This window comes from Lytechinus variegatus, chromosome 8, assembly GCF_018143015.1.
Source record: "Lytechinus variegatus isolate NC3 chromosome 8, Lvar_3.0, whole genome shotgun sequence".
NCBI lineage: Eukaryota > Metazoa > Echinodermata > Echinoidea > Temnopleuroida > Toxopneustidae > Lytechinus > Lytechinus variegatus.
Genome location: NC_054747.1, coordinates 16,208,875 through 16,225,417, shown reverse-complemented (window position 1 = coordinate 16,225,417; position 16,543 = coordinate 16,208,875). Strand labels below are relative to the sequence as shown.

The following is a 16,543-nucleotide window of genomic DNA, read 5'->3' as shown; positions in this document are numbered from 1 at the left end:
CTTTTTCAAGCAAGAACTGAAAAAAAATGCATTGACAACATATTAAGTGCATCAGATATTCATTGCTTCAACTGATTTCATTAAAAGGGAAACACATCATTTACACGTATTGATTTAATGTAATAACATTTAAAAAAAGACAATGGGGATGTGACATCATCAGCCCACCTTATGAATATTAAACGTGCAGATAACTATTTTCACAAAATATTGATAAAACTTGAAATTCAATCACTTCGTTATTCCTAATCCGATTTTTATTAAATTTTCAGCATTTTGCTCTGTGAATTATACTCTATTCATTTAGATGTAAATATTGTTCAGATTGGAGTACCCATTGAAAAATGAATTGAGAATTAAAAATGATTTATATTCACAATAGTAAATGATAAAGAAGAGAGATAAAATGTGTGCAATTAAAAATATAGATAAAAATGAATAAAAACGAATATGTTTGCTTAATACTATAAACGAGGAGAAGGCATAGAATACAGAGAAGCCTTATTGGTGCTGCCACCAAAAGAACAAAATAATGAATCTATATCAAATGTATTGGCATGAGGCTATGCTCAATGTGGAGAAAAGCTTACTTGTCAATTTTCTTGTTCAAAGTTTATCTAAACATAAAATTTCATATTTTATTCATTTTTGCATATTTTTTTTCGAAATCGTGTAAATGAGCAATGGAAATAGATTAGCCATCTGTACTTCACCTAGTCCAATGACCTTCTATTTGGACCAGATTTCAGTCGCACTTGTTTGTCCAGACCAGTCGGGAGGGAATGTCAGTTAAACAAAACAAAAACAATGGCGTTGGTGTTATATTTATTACACTTTGCTTCATTTAATTGCTAATTTAAAAACTGCATATTTAATTTCAGAATAGTTATTGCTGGTCAAATTGGTTGTTGTCATTATCTAGGATGCCTTATGAAATAATTATAATCTACCACAGGCCACAACAGGCTTATATAAATACGTGGAAATAGCAGGATGATTAAAATAAAAATAAAAATTTATAGGACAGATTTTAAACTTATATTCAAAAATGATGCAGTCACCATATTGGATACTTTGCAAAGATAATTATATGGGAAATATTGTCCAAACGTAATGTGTCATTAACGGGTTGATTTGATCAATGTAATCTCATCATACACTCTTGATTGCCTTGCAGTATGGGATAGGACTTTTTTTGTAAAAAATATCATCCGCCTCCACAAAGATGACAGGGTATGACACCACCGCTTACATTCACGCCAGTGTGTCTATACTTTGATTGTTTGTCTATCTGTTTTATATTGGACAAAACGAAGTGTTTAGATCTACACTAGAATAAACAGAAGTTTAATGACTTTCTCTATCAATATTACCATAGAACTATTAACAGATATTACCACACTCCAAGCTCCAAGAGTTGGAGCACAAACTTACAATGAAATGCCAACATATGGATTGAATCAATCACGCATCTCTCCCTTTCTCTATCCTCTTTCACATACATGCGTGTATTCTCAACGGATGTGTCCATGGCGAAACCAAGGATATGAAATAACTCAAAATTTCGCCCGTATAGTGTAACTGCCATAAGTGGTGGCGGGAGTTACCCAATGAAAAAATAAACTGAGGAATTTCAATATGCTTTTGCGCCAGCGTCTGTACATGACTCTCATGGCGATGACAATTTAATGTATACCAACACTGTTAGAAAAAATAAAAGAAGTTCCTGCAGCAGAGTCTCGAGAACACCTGTAATCTTACCGAATTGCGTAATAATCATTCTGTAAATTCATAAAACAAGTATTTTTCTGCAATTTAACAGAACAGGTCTGTTTAAAAAGGGGAAAAGGGTGTTTTATTCAAGGAAATTTGTAAGATTCCATACATCAAATACCAATTTCCTGTAAGATTACGCAATTCGGTAAGATTACAGGTGTTCTCGAGACTCTGCTGCAGGAACTTCTTCTATTTTTTCTAACAGTGAATTCTAGACCTGTACAAATATAGAATGCATGACCAGCGGAGCGCATTGATGCTTGAGAATATATATATATATATATCCTATAGACCTAATATTGTATTAATTTAAGGGAAATCCTTCCTGAAAGAAATATATTTGCATACTATAAGCATACGAATAGAGGTTCTCTAAACAAACGTCAAGAAATAAATGTAATTTTCACATGACTGCGTCTCTGCATTTAATCAAAACAGCTCTTCCGTTAGGCCTGTCCTGAACATTTTCATTGTACATGAAAATAGATAAATGATTGAATAAATAAGTAAATCAATTATTTAATGATTTAAAAATAATTTTTATTATTTTTTTTTCTTGAAAACAAAGCTTGCGTAATATTTTCAATGAATACGGATGCAGTACCATGATCATTATAATAGGTGGAATCGTGTTTATGGTATTTTAGAGCCTTATGCAGTTGGGCCCCTTTTCCTCGAAGTTTGGTGGGGGAGCTCAACTTAAAGCTTTATCATTTCAGTGGCGCACAGATGCCCCCCCCCCCTACTTGGGGCGCTTTACCCCCCACCCCAAAAGAAATTAAAATCACGATTAAGAATGAAAAAATAGAGAAGTGTCAAATTTATTATTTGAGTATTATGCCAACATTTATCACAATATCGTAAATTTGTTTTGAAATGTTGAAATCTTTTTCATTAATATACCCGAAAAGCTATACAGCTCCCTCATTTATTATTATTTTTTTTTTTTTTGGGGGGGGGTCATTACGCCACTGATTTAATTCAATTCAGGCGAGGTTTATTGAAAAAAAAAACCCTGCTACAACCACCATAGTGCCAGAATTATTTAGATGTTGGCGGAAATTGCTTTAAAAGTTTTAGTTGGTAAGCTTAATATTTCTTCATGCGAGAGATACACAAGAAATCGAAATGATTTGTGAAATGAGGAGACAGCTCAGAAGGCAGCAGAAATAGCCTTATTATGGGGCTGCCACCAAAAGAACAAAATAATAAACCGATACCAAAAGTCTTGACATGAGGCTATGTTCCATGTGCAGAAAGTCGACTTCTCGTGCATCAATTTCCTTCGTTTAAAGTTTGTTTTAACATGAAATTTCATACTCTATTCATTTTTTTACATGTTTAGTCGATATCATGTAAATGAGTTAGGGAAATAATCATGATTAGCTAATTTCTATACTTCACCCAGACCAGTGACCTTCTATTTATATCGGGGCCAGACTTCATAGTCTACGTACAGTTGTTTGTCCAGACCAAATTGGTGGGAATGTCAGATAAAAAAACAATAAACAATGGTGTTGGTGGAAAAATTAATTAAAGTATATGATACATTGATTCATTTCATTGTTAATTCATTAACTATATTACTTGCAGAATAGAAAATGCTGGCCATGTTGGTCGATGCCATTATCATATCCAATCCAATGTATGAATATACAGACTATTTGGTGACCTATCTGGGGAGTGAGCGCCCTTCGGCCGCTCGTAAAAAGGGACATTAAATCGAGACGGTTTCTAGTGATTCAGCAATGGTTTACGACCGTTGTCAAAATTTGAGAGGAATTGAAGTTCTCTGACCTTCGCCATTGGCTCAACGATGTATGAAAAATCTCAAATATATCCTTTTTCCAACTTTTTTACAACTACCCCCTTTCACCCTGACGAGATAAAAACGAGTGATTTTGGCCAAGTAGAAAATTAGTCGAATTGGAGGCCATTCGTGACATTGATGAGTTAATAACGAGAGAGTATGGAGAGATTTTGGCCGGGGATCTCATAGTGGGAGGTGATTCACAACAGAACATCCTCCTGAAAAACAACTTTCATTTCCCATAACCCACTACCTACTAGCAGCATGTGATTCCCTTACAATGCCTATAGAAGTTAGAGAATTTAGTAGTCACTTGGTTAACATTTGTAGAGTGTCAAGCACTGCTAAAATCCTCCCAAAAGAAGTTTTTTTCCACAGTGCATCATAGTATAATTTAAACCAATGTGCATGAACAGGGTCCCCTCTTACAAAGAGTTTTAACTGATACATTGAACCTCAACTATATGGAAATCCATCAATTTCAGAATTTTTCCTTCAATAATTTTGCACAATGTCCTATGTCAACAAGGAGACATGATAGTGAATTTGAAAACAATGCTGAGGGTATGAGTATACATCATTATGGAAAACATTTTGAACAAGCATGCATTTTAGATGTTGCCATGGCAGGCTTTCCATAGTTGTAGTTGATCGCATCAATCGCGACTCTTTGTAAGACAGGGCCCTATCTTACCTGAGGAGAGTAATATGATTCCATGCCATCAGGTACTCCACACATGCTGATGACACTACCGTCCAAGCCACTCAGAAGCATTACATTTCCAGTATGGGTCACTGGAGCACCTAGCCAAGAAGATAAATTGGATAAGAGAGGGTACATGTTAATATATGGCTACCATCCTCAACACTGACAAGGCAGCTTTAGAAAAAGTGTGAGATGCATCCATCCTCCAGGATTTCTCGCTAATTTGCTAATCCTTACCTATTATTAAAGAAAAGGAAAATTTGTATTAACATTTTAAAAAGTATGCTTACAATGTTACCAAATGTTCAAACTAAATTTATATAAGTTTATCTTTGTATTTACAATTAAGAGAGCTTTGTGAACTAAGTGAATAATACTACAATGTCTGTAAGTTTTTTTTGTTTTTTTTACAATTTGGAGCAATTTGGGAAGAAAGGGAACTTCAAAACAGAAAACAATCATTTTTGTTACATGTGCTACTGATAATTAAATCATCATAAATTCTCTATGAAATAAGTGATCTCAAATAAATTTTCATTTTTCAGGTAAAGAGTAATTACCAGAAAGTACCAAATAAATATGCAGGTTTGGGTAAGCACAGAAATCCCATGTCTAACCATTTCAAAATAGCTTGGACTTGCATTTAATTAAAGTTGCCAGACCGGATTCCATGTCAATAACAAAAATAGACACTATTTATTAGGTGCAATATACTTGGAGTAGTTTTTATACAAGTTATTGTAAGACAAAATGTAAATACTGTGTAACATGTCTATGAAGGGTGACAATTGCTCTAGGCCTAGGCTTCATTTCGTCTAATTTGTAGGGTTAGTTTTAGGGTAGCGCTAGGGTTGCAATGTTAGCTGTAATATAAGGTTAGGTTCAGGGTAGGGTGTTAAATCCAGGGTGGAAATTGGTCAATCCATTATTATGTGGATTTTTTAGTAGAGAAACTGTCACAAAAGCAAATGGTGTAGAATACTATAAAGACTACTCAAGGGTAACAGGAAAAGTGGTTAGCAGGTGGCTTTTATGCTCAAATGGGAAAGTGAAATCAAATTCATGGTCCCTTCAGACAGATGGTCCTGCTATATAACTGAGGCGTCTTGGTCTAGTGGTCAAGACTCGCGTCTTTCAATCTGAGGGACGAGGGTTCGATTCCCAGCCATGGCGGGTTTACCTTCAGCAAGAAATTTACCTACATTGTGCTGCACTCAACCCATGTGAGGTAAATGGGTATCGGCAGAAGGAAATTCATTAAAAGCTGTGAGCACCGAAATCGGAAGACTAGCTTAGCCGGGGTAATATAGGAGCACCTAACAGGGTGGATGTGTATGTTACACAAATCCTATATAATATTATTATTATTTATACAGGTGCTTGCTAGAGGACAATTGACTGTATCAGAACACATTGGAGCATTGTCCCACATATATGCAGGCTGGGGTCAATGAAAAACATTTCTTAGAGCAAAATCATTCAGAAATACAATGGGTTAAGCAAACTTTAAAGCAATATTTACCTGGCTCTCTCACAGGATCACCCCCGAGGGCATTGAGCAAGTCTCGGACTCCATCCCCATTGACATCATGTATAAACTGTGCAGTGTAGAAGTTGCTAAGAGCCTCGCCCGGTTCTTGAACATGGTACTTCCACAGTAGCTTCCCACTTGTGCCATCGACTGCTTCCATAACCTGATGTAGAACAAATAAGAATAGGACACTTGATTTGCAAAATGACTCATAACATTGTTGCATGAAAATAGTGAAAATAAAAATGTCTTGTAAACTGTGTAAAAAATAAGATATGATCATCAAAAAAACAATCTGAAGATTCAGAACATGACATAAGCATTGTAAAATGCACACAGCAGGCCTCTGGCATAATTCCTTCAGCAAGAAATGAATCCACATTGTGCTGCACTCAACCCAGGTGAGGTGAATGGGTACCCGGCAGGAAAATTCCTTGAATGCGCCGAATGCTGAAAGCATGAGCTAAAACCAGGGTAATAATAATAAACATAGTGCTTCAGAATAGAATATTTTCTAGATAGATGGCGTTATGTGGGTGCGTCATGGTCTAGTGGTTCTGAATCTCGCTTTTCAAACAGAAGGTCATGGGTTTGAATCCTAGCCACGGCATGTTTTCCTTCAGCAAGAAATTTATCCACACTGTGCTGCACTCAACCCAGGTGAGGTGAACGGGTACCCGCAGGAAGAAATTCCTCAAAAGCTGTGTGCATTAGAATCGGTAGACTAGCTAAGCCAGGGTAATATAGGAGCGCCTTGAGCACCTAGCAAGGTGGATACGTGTGCTATACAAATCCAATATTAATATATAAATTCCTATTATTATTATTCCAACATCCAACAGGCAGGGCCTTCTTGAATCCTGAAAACTTGTGCCTATAAAATAAAATTTACAATTCTTTTGCTATTGCTGGAGGAGGGCTTCAAATATTTTTCCTCTTACTTGCTTCATATGGCTATGAGGAATAATATTAAATAAGTCTTCATTTTGAAAAATTACAAAACTGAAATTATTCCTTTTTTTCTCAATAGATACATAAAAATGTATCTAGAAATGTTTTTCTTTTAAAATAAAAAGCAAATGGGAATAATAATGAATTTAGTGACAAATCGTTGAGAAATATATTAACATTTTCAGCATTAATGGATTTTAATCTAATGCTTGAAGGTAAATCAACATTTTCAATACATTTCTTGTAATATATAGGCCTACAGTGTAAAGACGGAGAATATATAACTGAACATTGATCTATAATAATGAAAATCTGAAACGTATGCACACATGGGCACCTCCTTAAAGAATGTTTGCCTAATTCCCCCAGCCCTATTTGTAAATGGGACCCGGGCCCCGTGTAACATAAAAGTTGCAATTGATTCAATCAACCACAACCATGGATGGCCAGCAACATGAACATCTTAAATGCAAATTACTTCAAAAAGTTTTCTACATTTGATATAATTATATTCATACATCCATTGTTCTTGTGAAGATTCAGTGTGATTCTCTTTGTTTACTGTGGAGAAATTTTCTGTAGAAAAAAGTAGGCATATGATATGGATGGATTTCCATATAAAGTTGAGACTGATAGCATCAAACACAACTCTTTTTAGGATATGGGAACCTGAACTGATTCGTCTCTGTTTTCTAGAACACATGAAAATTGGTGATGCTCTAAATTATCATAGCTTGCTCGTGACAAAGTGCCACCAGAAGCTGATAAAGAATTTTACATACTTTGCAATTCAGTATTGCAATTTGCTGTTTATCATACTTGTTTTCCTTTTTTACATCCACTCACTTCATTTGAATGGTATTGACAAAGGGTTATATATATTTTCCCATGACCCGGGTAGAAAGCAGGTCATCCATATCTTTCAAACTTTTATCCCAAACAAATATTACCTTATGCTCTGAAGCTTGAGTGTGCATGTTTACCCACTGTCATTGCAGGTTTTGGGGTAACATATATGCTTTTCACACTGCATTTCCGTAACCCCATACTATCCTTCACCCCGGACTATCCTTAACCCGATGCTATTTTTATTTTCTTTGGATTCAACACTGTCTTTCTTAACCCCATACTATTTGCTTAGCAGAAGTTTAACACCTTAACCCAAGACTATCACACAGCTCATGAATATTGATGATTTTACCATACAGAGTGCAATTAACATGCAATTTCAACTTCTGTGATTGGAAAAAGCCCCACTTTTCCTTAGCCCAGTTTTGTTTCACATTGCACCTCTTGGCAACGCAATTGTGGTGCTAGTACCACAATAAAGTGGCTAACCCTGCTTTTTTGCAGGGCCAGATAGTACCGTACTATTTACTTTGCTAGCCAACTTTGCTAAAATGAAAACGAAGTGGGCTAAGCTAAACCCCAGGATATTGGAGGGGCCAAGACCCTCACCCTTAGCCCTATCAATTTCCTAGGGTTAAGGAAGTGCAGTGTGAAAAGCATAAAAATGTTTTGATACTCCAAAGCCTACCTATATATTACTTATGTACCATCTATTAAAAAACTAAGGTGGTAATGGCAAATAATGCATTGCTACCAAAAATCATACACAAAATATAACTATATCTAAATTCTAAATGAAGTTCTGACACTTGGTTTAATAGTTCATCAACATAATTTAAGATCATGGTCTTGAAGTTAAACTCAATTATGGGCATAGAATGGAAAATGGAATTAGGGAATGAGGGCATAATAAAGAGTAAATCGAAAGGAATTAGCATTAATAATGCTTCCAGCAAAGTTGCTATGATGGAGGTATTAAAATCATTAATCCATGAATAAAGGAGGTCATGGGAAGATGATGGGAACCTGATCATTTTCTGATTTAAACAAATTCTCTCCCGAGCCTCACATAAATATAACATTTATCTGAATAGCACAATACGGGTACCTGGAGATGTACAAGAGATTTGAATAGAATGCATAACACATCCACACTTTCAGACTGCACACCCTAAACTACTGAAGGGATTTACTTTGTCAAGTTTCCAAAACCTGACCCCGAACAATAGAAATCCCATAAAAGCCATACCAAGCTCAGCTGAAATCATGGGGGATAAAAGCCTTGCCTTCATAAAGGGAACTAGCCAAGCTTGAAGAGGTCCTTTTAAAAACATTTTTGGTCTCCTTTTGAAAACGATTCAGTGCATCAATCACTGTACAGTTTGATGCATACAAGCACAATGACAAAGTATGCAGTGTACATAGCAAACCAGACATGTCTAGATTTTATTCTATAATTATGTTATGGTCACATAATGTTGGACTTTTCGATAAGTCTAAGGCATATTACAGACTTAAAGACACACATTGAAAACAACAAAAAGCTTATGAATAGACTTTCATGCATGGAACTACTTTTATTCAAAGGGATCTTTGACAAAGTAGAAGGGATATACCTACAAGTGCTGACTAAACTCATAACAAGATTCATATGACCAAACAATATGTATTCTTAGCACAGATTGCTGTATAAATGTCTTTACTCATTAAATGCACATTGCTCTGAGACCATTTTTCTTTTAGCTGTAATAAGTTTTTGCTTCTAGCCATCAATATCTCTTAAGATTGCAACTTTCTGCATAATCTATGAGTGGTGGTATCTGCAGATCTGGAAATAGTGTAATACATATAGTTGGACATTGTAGTAGTAATTTGTTGTTGTTGTAGTAGTAGTAGTAGTAGTAATAGTAGTAGTAGCAGTAGTAGTAGTATAGTAGTAGTAGTAGTAGTAGTAGTATAGTAGTAGTAGTAGTATGAGAAGGAGGAGTAGAAGTAGTAGTAGTAGTAGTAGTAGTACATGTAGTAGTAGTAGTAGTAGTAGTAGTAGTAGTAGTAGTAGTAGCAGTAGTAGCAGTAGTAGCAGTAGTAGTAGTAGTATAGTAGTAGTAGCAGTAGTAGTAGTAGTAGTAGTAGTAGTAGTAGTAGTATAGTAGTAGTAGTAGTAGTAGTAATAATAGTAGTAGTAGCAGCAGGATCGAGCAGCAGTAGTAGCAGTAGTAGCAGCAGCAGCAGTCATAAGGAATATTTTAAAGACATTTCAATTGGGAGGGGGCATCGATTAGCACAGGAAAGCCAATGAAGACATAGAAGAAGCAAGCAGGGAAGAATAGGAGGTGGGTTGGGTTGAGGACGTAGGATGCATTCAATTCAAAGAGGAGGGAGGTGGCATTAGCACACCTCAAGGAAGAGCAGGTGGCAGGGTGTTCCTCCTGACAGAAGCTTGATACTTGCTTTGGTGCTTGTCAGAAACTGTCTTTGATGATTGCTCCAGGTTTTTTTTTTTTTTTTTTTGGGGGGGGGCTCCTCCTGACAAGGTTTTCCAGATATGCAACGGAGAGAGGGATAAGGGTGATTGCCCTACATGTAAGTCTAAAGTGGTTCTGATGACACCTACTCAACAGGACAAATGCAGAATTTAAACTCTGGACTAATGACTGAACTTACCCCAGCCCTGCCTGCTATGGCACAGTCATTGACCCGATCTCCCGTCAGGTCACCATTGCAGTTAACAGCAAAGACCTCCATACTTGAATAGTGCCTCCAGAGTTCCTGACCAGTGATGCCGTCCAGGGCAAGAACTCCTCCAAAACAAGGAACCGTTCCATTGAAGTAGATAGAACACATCAGGTACTGGTCGGCAAAATAGGCAGTGGCATCTGTGGAGAGGGAGATAATAATTGTTCTCACTGATTTCCCAACCTAACCTCTCGAAGTTTGAAATTCAGATTCAAATTAGAAATAGTTTACATAGGACAAATCGAATTACGTAATGTACTAAGGACAATATCTAAAGGCCTGGTCACACCGCCCAAGTGTTGTTGGAGCGGTCATGGAGCGGTAGGGAGGGTCCGAATTTCGCTCCCAAAATTGAGGAAAAATCGAAAAAAAAAAAAACAACAATCGAAATCGAAAATGGTGAACGGTAGCGAGCGGTGATGATTTTTTCTTTCCGCTCCACGACCGCTCCAACAATGCTCGGGCCAGTGTGACCAGGCCTTAAGACTTGAAAACTGAGGAATTGGCGTGAACATGTCGGTGAAATAAGCCTTAACCAATACTGATAATAAAAATAAAAGTTTTCATTGTTGATAATCAAGATCCCCAGAAAAGAAACCGTAGATCAAAAAAGATGACAGAAAACAATCTATGTGAAAGCAACATGTTAAAATAAATTATCAATCCCAACCATGTGATGCCATTGTTCCGATATTTGTAAATACTCCTAAAATAAAATGCCCCTTCTTTTTTAAGCAAGCAGGCATTGTTTCCAAGGGAGGATGCAAATAAGATGATGAGGCACTACCTGTGGAAAATCCTATGATCGCATCCAGCACACCATCCTGGTTGACATCTAGGAGTCGAATGCCCGACTCAAGCTGTAGCTGCGGAATGTTCTGAACCCAGACATCCTGTACAGTATATTTGGTACAAGGAAGTACTTTTCTTTGAGGCTCTTGTTTTGGTTCTTCAACATCTTCATCCACTTTTGATTTTTCTCCATGACTGGCAACTGTTGGAGTCTTTGGAATAGCCTCTGAAGGCTCTATCACAATGGAAGACAAAGTGGGCTTTGCTGTGGGCTTCAAATTAACGTTGATCCCGAAAGGCCTACTCATGGCAAAGTTCCCAAGTGCAGCAATGGCTGTCAGATGACTCTGTTTCTTATCGTCACTTGTCCTGTGTTTGGATGCATCGTTCAAGATCCTCATCAAAACTAAGGCAAATATAACAATCACCATGATAATCATGACAATATAAAAAGCTTGGAGGCAATCCTTCTTCCTCTTGAAGTACCATACTGGCTTGCGTTTGGGAAGTTTTGTGTCTGGTGTGTTCGTTTTCACTGGGGTGGGACGTGAAGGTATTCTGTGAGGAAACTTCCTTGGCGACATCAAAGGTCGACTGAGGTCAATGTATTCATCTTCTTCGCTGGAGCTTGGATCATCCAGGTAGACGTCAAAGTAGCGCTGATTTCCCATACCGACTGCTGTCATAGGCGCTGTCATACTCCAAAGCAACAAGGGATCACAGAACAGAGGCAGTCATGGTGACTTTAAGGTTGGTCAATATCTGAAAGACAGAAGAAGATGAAATGGTCCATAATTCTTTCTCCTGAGACTTTAACAAAGAAATAACTCAAAATTTACAAAATTACAATGAATTGTAACTTTTTTTGTACATAGTCACATATCCACAGTTACACTTAGTTGAACAATTTGATGTATCCTTTTTGTTAAAGGAGTAGGACCCAGATGTAACTAAAATTGGATTCTTTCTTCTGGCAATCAAGAGATTGTAAAACAGTTGAAAATACTGGAAATGGATAACAAATCTCTCCCGTTTTAATCTAAAAGCTCTTGTATTGACATCCCAATCAGGTGTAAAATACAGAAAGAAGTATATTTAAAGGTATTGTTTAACTTTGTGAGCAGCAGATTTAAAAAAATTCTCAAACCAAGATGAAACATGTGTACAAGTGCATGTATTAGAACTAATGAACCCTGAAAACAACCGTTATTGAGAATGAAAAGCCAAAACTACAAGGCAAACCCTGATTTTGTAAATAGGCGTCTTATAGACATCTAAAAACAGTACACATAAGTGTATGGGATGAAATCAGGTCAAGTCAATCTTGATGTTCATATGCCATAATAATCAATATAATGATTGTGGGCATTAATAAAAAAACAAACAAATATTAAGATGGTGTTTCCGGTCACTTTATATTTCAATTTTTGAAGCACTTAATAATTATTTCAACGCAATTTTTTCTGGCCTTCATTTTTGTAACATATCACAGACACAGGTGACAAGTGTGACCTTCTAGCTCAGATTTTTTAAAAGTCAAACCAATGTTAACCAATCACTTTTAGCCATATTATGCATAGATTCTTTTAACACCGTTTGTAGTAGGTAGGTAGATACTTCACTTGCACAATTTTCCATTCAAAATGGAACTAATCATGCAAAAGAGTTCTAAAAATGAATAAGTATATTTTTAGCAAATTTCAAGATGTAGTATGTACTTTTTTCCAGGTAACACTTCACTGAAGAGTCGTACCAGAAAAAAATATTGTTTATCAGAAAATTTGAGTTACAACTTACTCAATCAGGAATTTAACTTTGTAATGAAAGTGAAAAACTAACACTATCACTTTTCCATTTGCATTTTGTTATCAAGATTACGCTGAATCAAAATAAATATATATATATGTTATTTGAAAAAAAATCCAAATTTATTTCAATACCCTCATTTTACAAACTGCTATTTCTGAGGTCAATGCATGATTAAGTCAAATAAATAAAACTTATTTATTTACAGACTTTATATAACCAATAAATAGCAAAATTGAATAAAGGAAACTCAAAATTACATGCGAACAAAAGATATATGGTGAAAAAAAAGTTAATTGCTTATATCGAATCAATCAGACTTTTATCACAGCAAATAACCACACAAAACTTGAGTGAATTCTACAGGTACTTATTAGGGACTGCGTCGTAAGCCTACTGGAAGACAGAGAATGCAGTGAAAATAGGGAAATCTATACATATTTAATGGGAATAGAGTGAAAGGAAGCTGATAATAGACAATGATGCATGGAGCTGGAAGAGATAGAGCGGAGGTGTAGTATGAGGGTATTTAAAAGGGAGAAGGAATAAGGGAGAGGAGATTGAAGTTATAGTGAGGTAAGAGAGAGGGAAATAAAAAGGAGGAATTGAGAATGAAAGCACCCATGAGGTTTAATAGAGGGGGAGGGGGGGTAAGGACGGGAGATATGGGGTGGGAAAAGAATGGGAGAAATAACAAGATAAACATGTGAAACAAAGGGGAGTCACAAAACAGTTAGCCTGAATAGGAGGGGGGCATGGGGGGTAAATACATGTCTCTTTTTTGTAATATTGCTGTCAAAAGGGTGCATAGATAAGAACACCTTTTAGAGGAATTTTGATATAAATTCTACCATCACCACCACTAACAATGTTAATAAGGTAATCCTGAGTTTTAGGGGCGTAAAATATCTGTATACATTTCCAGCCTCTAACTTCAGCCAAATCATTCCAGAAATAACATCAGCTCCGCCATAACCATCATTATCATAATCGCTATCAATATCATCACCAACACTGTCGTCATGAAATGACCATCACCTTCATCACATCACCATGGCAATGATATACAGCGCGTCCCAAAAAAAACTATACACTTTTGAAATGGCCGCCAAATAAAAAATCTAGCACTTTGGGGAAAAAGACTCTCATATATGGAAAGCCAATGAAGTCAACTTTCAAATGACACCAAAAAGTTGGAAAAATATTAATGCTTGAGCGAGCACTGCCCACTGAAACAAAGGGTATGAAAATTAGGGTGGGCTGGAATTAGCCTTCCAATTTATTTCAGATGTTGAGAGGCAAATCATTTCGAACTTGCAAAGTTAAGGGCGTTGTGATAAATTGATGATCAGCCTTGATCAGTTTTGATAGCTTAAGCAAATTTTTTAAGTTATTAAATTGAACTTTTATGCATGAGTGAACACAAATTACACTTTTGGAGCAGCACTTCAGCTTTATCATTTGGATCTCTTTTGGGGCAGCATTTCAACTTTATCATGGCGATCTCAGCAATGTGTTCATGGGAGTCGGCCAGTCGGGAGAATAGGGGGTGAGATAGGGCTTAAGTGGGAGAAGTAGGTTGATGGAATAAGGGTCAACAGAACATTCAGCCCCGCCCCCTCCCTCTTTCCCACCCTCCCCTCCTGTTGAGAGACTGATGGCTATTATGTACGTGTGAATTAAGTCCAGAGCAGAATGTTGGTTTAATGATTAATTCTGAATTAGGGCATCAACTTTTTTCCTATCAATCATTCAATCAACAATTTATCAGTACATTAACTCATTCAATGTGCAATATGATCAATAAAACATTCATTTTTTTCCAATAAATTATTTCATTAATCATCATAATCATTAAATTTTTTTGGTAATCATTCAAACTGACCATCAGCCACCGGTCACTTGGCAGTTAAGTTTTGAAAAGGCTACAATCCAGGAGATGAGACAGAGAGAGAGAGAGAGGGGGGGGGGCTGGAAAATGGAGGTGAAGAGGGGAGGGTACCTATGACTTTTGATTTGTAAAAGGACAAAATGAAGAGGAATGCCCTTTTAACCAAGTCTTAGCATACCTCGCCCTCTTACTTGTAACAGGTACATGTACCATCACATTACTCTGACTCTCATGAACACACTTCTGATGTCCACAAGATGAATATGCTACACTAAAATTGCAATTCCTGTTCACTCATGCAGTACATTTCAATTGAGAAATTCATGAAATTTGCCTATTAAAACCAAAACTTATCTCACTCATGAATAGCAGAACACCCTTAGCTTTGTAAGTTCCAAAGGACTAACCTCTCAAAAAACTGTATGACTAATTCCTGCCCAGCCTAGCCAAGCTTAGTCTCCCAGGAGGAGAGAAGTGGGGGGAGGGGGTAAAGATGGAGGGAGGGGTTGCTAAATGTTCTGTTGACCTTAAGCCCATCAACTTACTTCACCTACCTAAGTCATATTACCCCCTCTTCTCCTGACTGTCATGAACACATTGTTAAGATCCACATGATAAAGCTGCACTAAAAATTGCAATTCATGATCACTCATGCATTAAATTTCAATTTAATAACGTATGAAATTTTCACAAATAACAAACTGATAACATCTGATCTTTAACTCACCAAATAACCTTCAACTTTGCAAGTACCAAACAAAAAATCTGAAAGAAATTGGAAGGCTAATTCCAGCCCACCCTAATTTGCATACCCTCTGTTTCAGTGGGCAGTGCTCGCTCAAGCATGAATAATTTTCCAACTTTTTGGTGTCATTTGAAAGTTGACTTTATTGGCTTTCCATATCTATAAGTCTTTTCCCCCAAAATGCTACATTTCTTATTTGGCAGCCATTTCAAAAGTGTATAGTTTTTTTTGGGACGCACTGTATAGGTCATCCACCAGATTTCCTTCCAATAGCAATAACACACTACATGCAGACTTGTGCAAGATCTCTCACGGCTTATAATTTATTCACAAATTGGCTTTTAGAAATAGATATCATGCAAACACACATTGAATATACAAGAACAAACATATTTTGGCCACTTCGATACACGCACTGCAATATATAAGTTACTACACATCTCCATTCCCCGCTTTCTTCAAAACCGCATCCATTCATATAGGCACGTACACCGTCTGCAAACAGAGGATGCATGCGTAAACATTATACGCCGAGCACACTCGAAGAGGCATCCCCGAACGTATTCCCTTTCCAGATACCTAGCGCTTTCGTTGATAAAATGGTAAAGACAATAATACATTCCGACAACACAACATGTATTACACTACAAGTGTGATTAACAAGTCTAGGAGAGTGATAATTACCTGTTTGTTTTCACTTGCTGTGAGTTAGTTCTGTCTTCACCGAATGTTAATCAAACTATTACGTGCGGATGCAGTGCAGCTGACATCCCGTGTAATACACGGTGTAAGCACGCAGTGCAGTGGAAATTATGTGGATTCTCTGTTCTGTGGCGTGTGTGTGTGCGCCACACAAGATCAGAAAGTGGTCGACGGAGCCACTTAATCACCAAATGCTGTGAACAGGTGTCAAGTACCAGAGCACTTCAACATAAATTGCGTTCTCCAAG

General features: G+C 36.8%; 1 protein-coding gene across 1 annotated transcript in view; it reads right to left on the bottom strand.

Moving 5' to 3' along the window:
• Nucleotides 1–16,439, bottom strand: part of LOC121420050 — a 63,224-nt gene extending 46,785 nt beyond the window's left edge. The window contains exons 1-5 of the mRNA XM_041614576.1: nucleotides 16,278–16,439; nucleotides 11,147–11,913; nucleotides 10,288–10,499; nucleotides 5,815–5,986; nucleotides 4,281–4,390 (exon numbers count right to left, since the gene is read on the bottom strand). Of these exons, the coding sequence (XP_041470510.1) occupies nucleotides 4,281–4,390; nucleotides 5,815–5,986; nucleotides 10,288–10,499; nucleotides 11,147–11,849 (1,197 nt within the window). The 5' untranslated portion in view covers nucleotides 11,850–11,913; nucleotides 16,278–16,439. The remainder of the gene's footprint in view (nucleotides 1–4,280; nucleotides 4,391–5,814; nucleotides 5,987–10,287; nucleotides 10,500–11,146; nucleotides 11,914–16,277) is intronic.
• Between the last annotated feature and the right edge of the window lie 104 nt (nucleotides 16,440–16,543).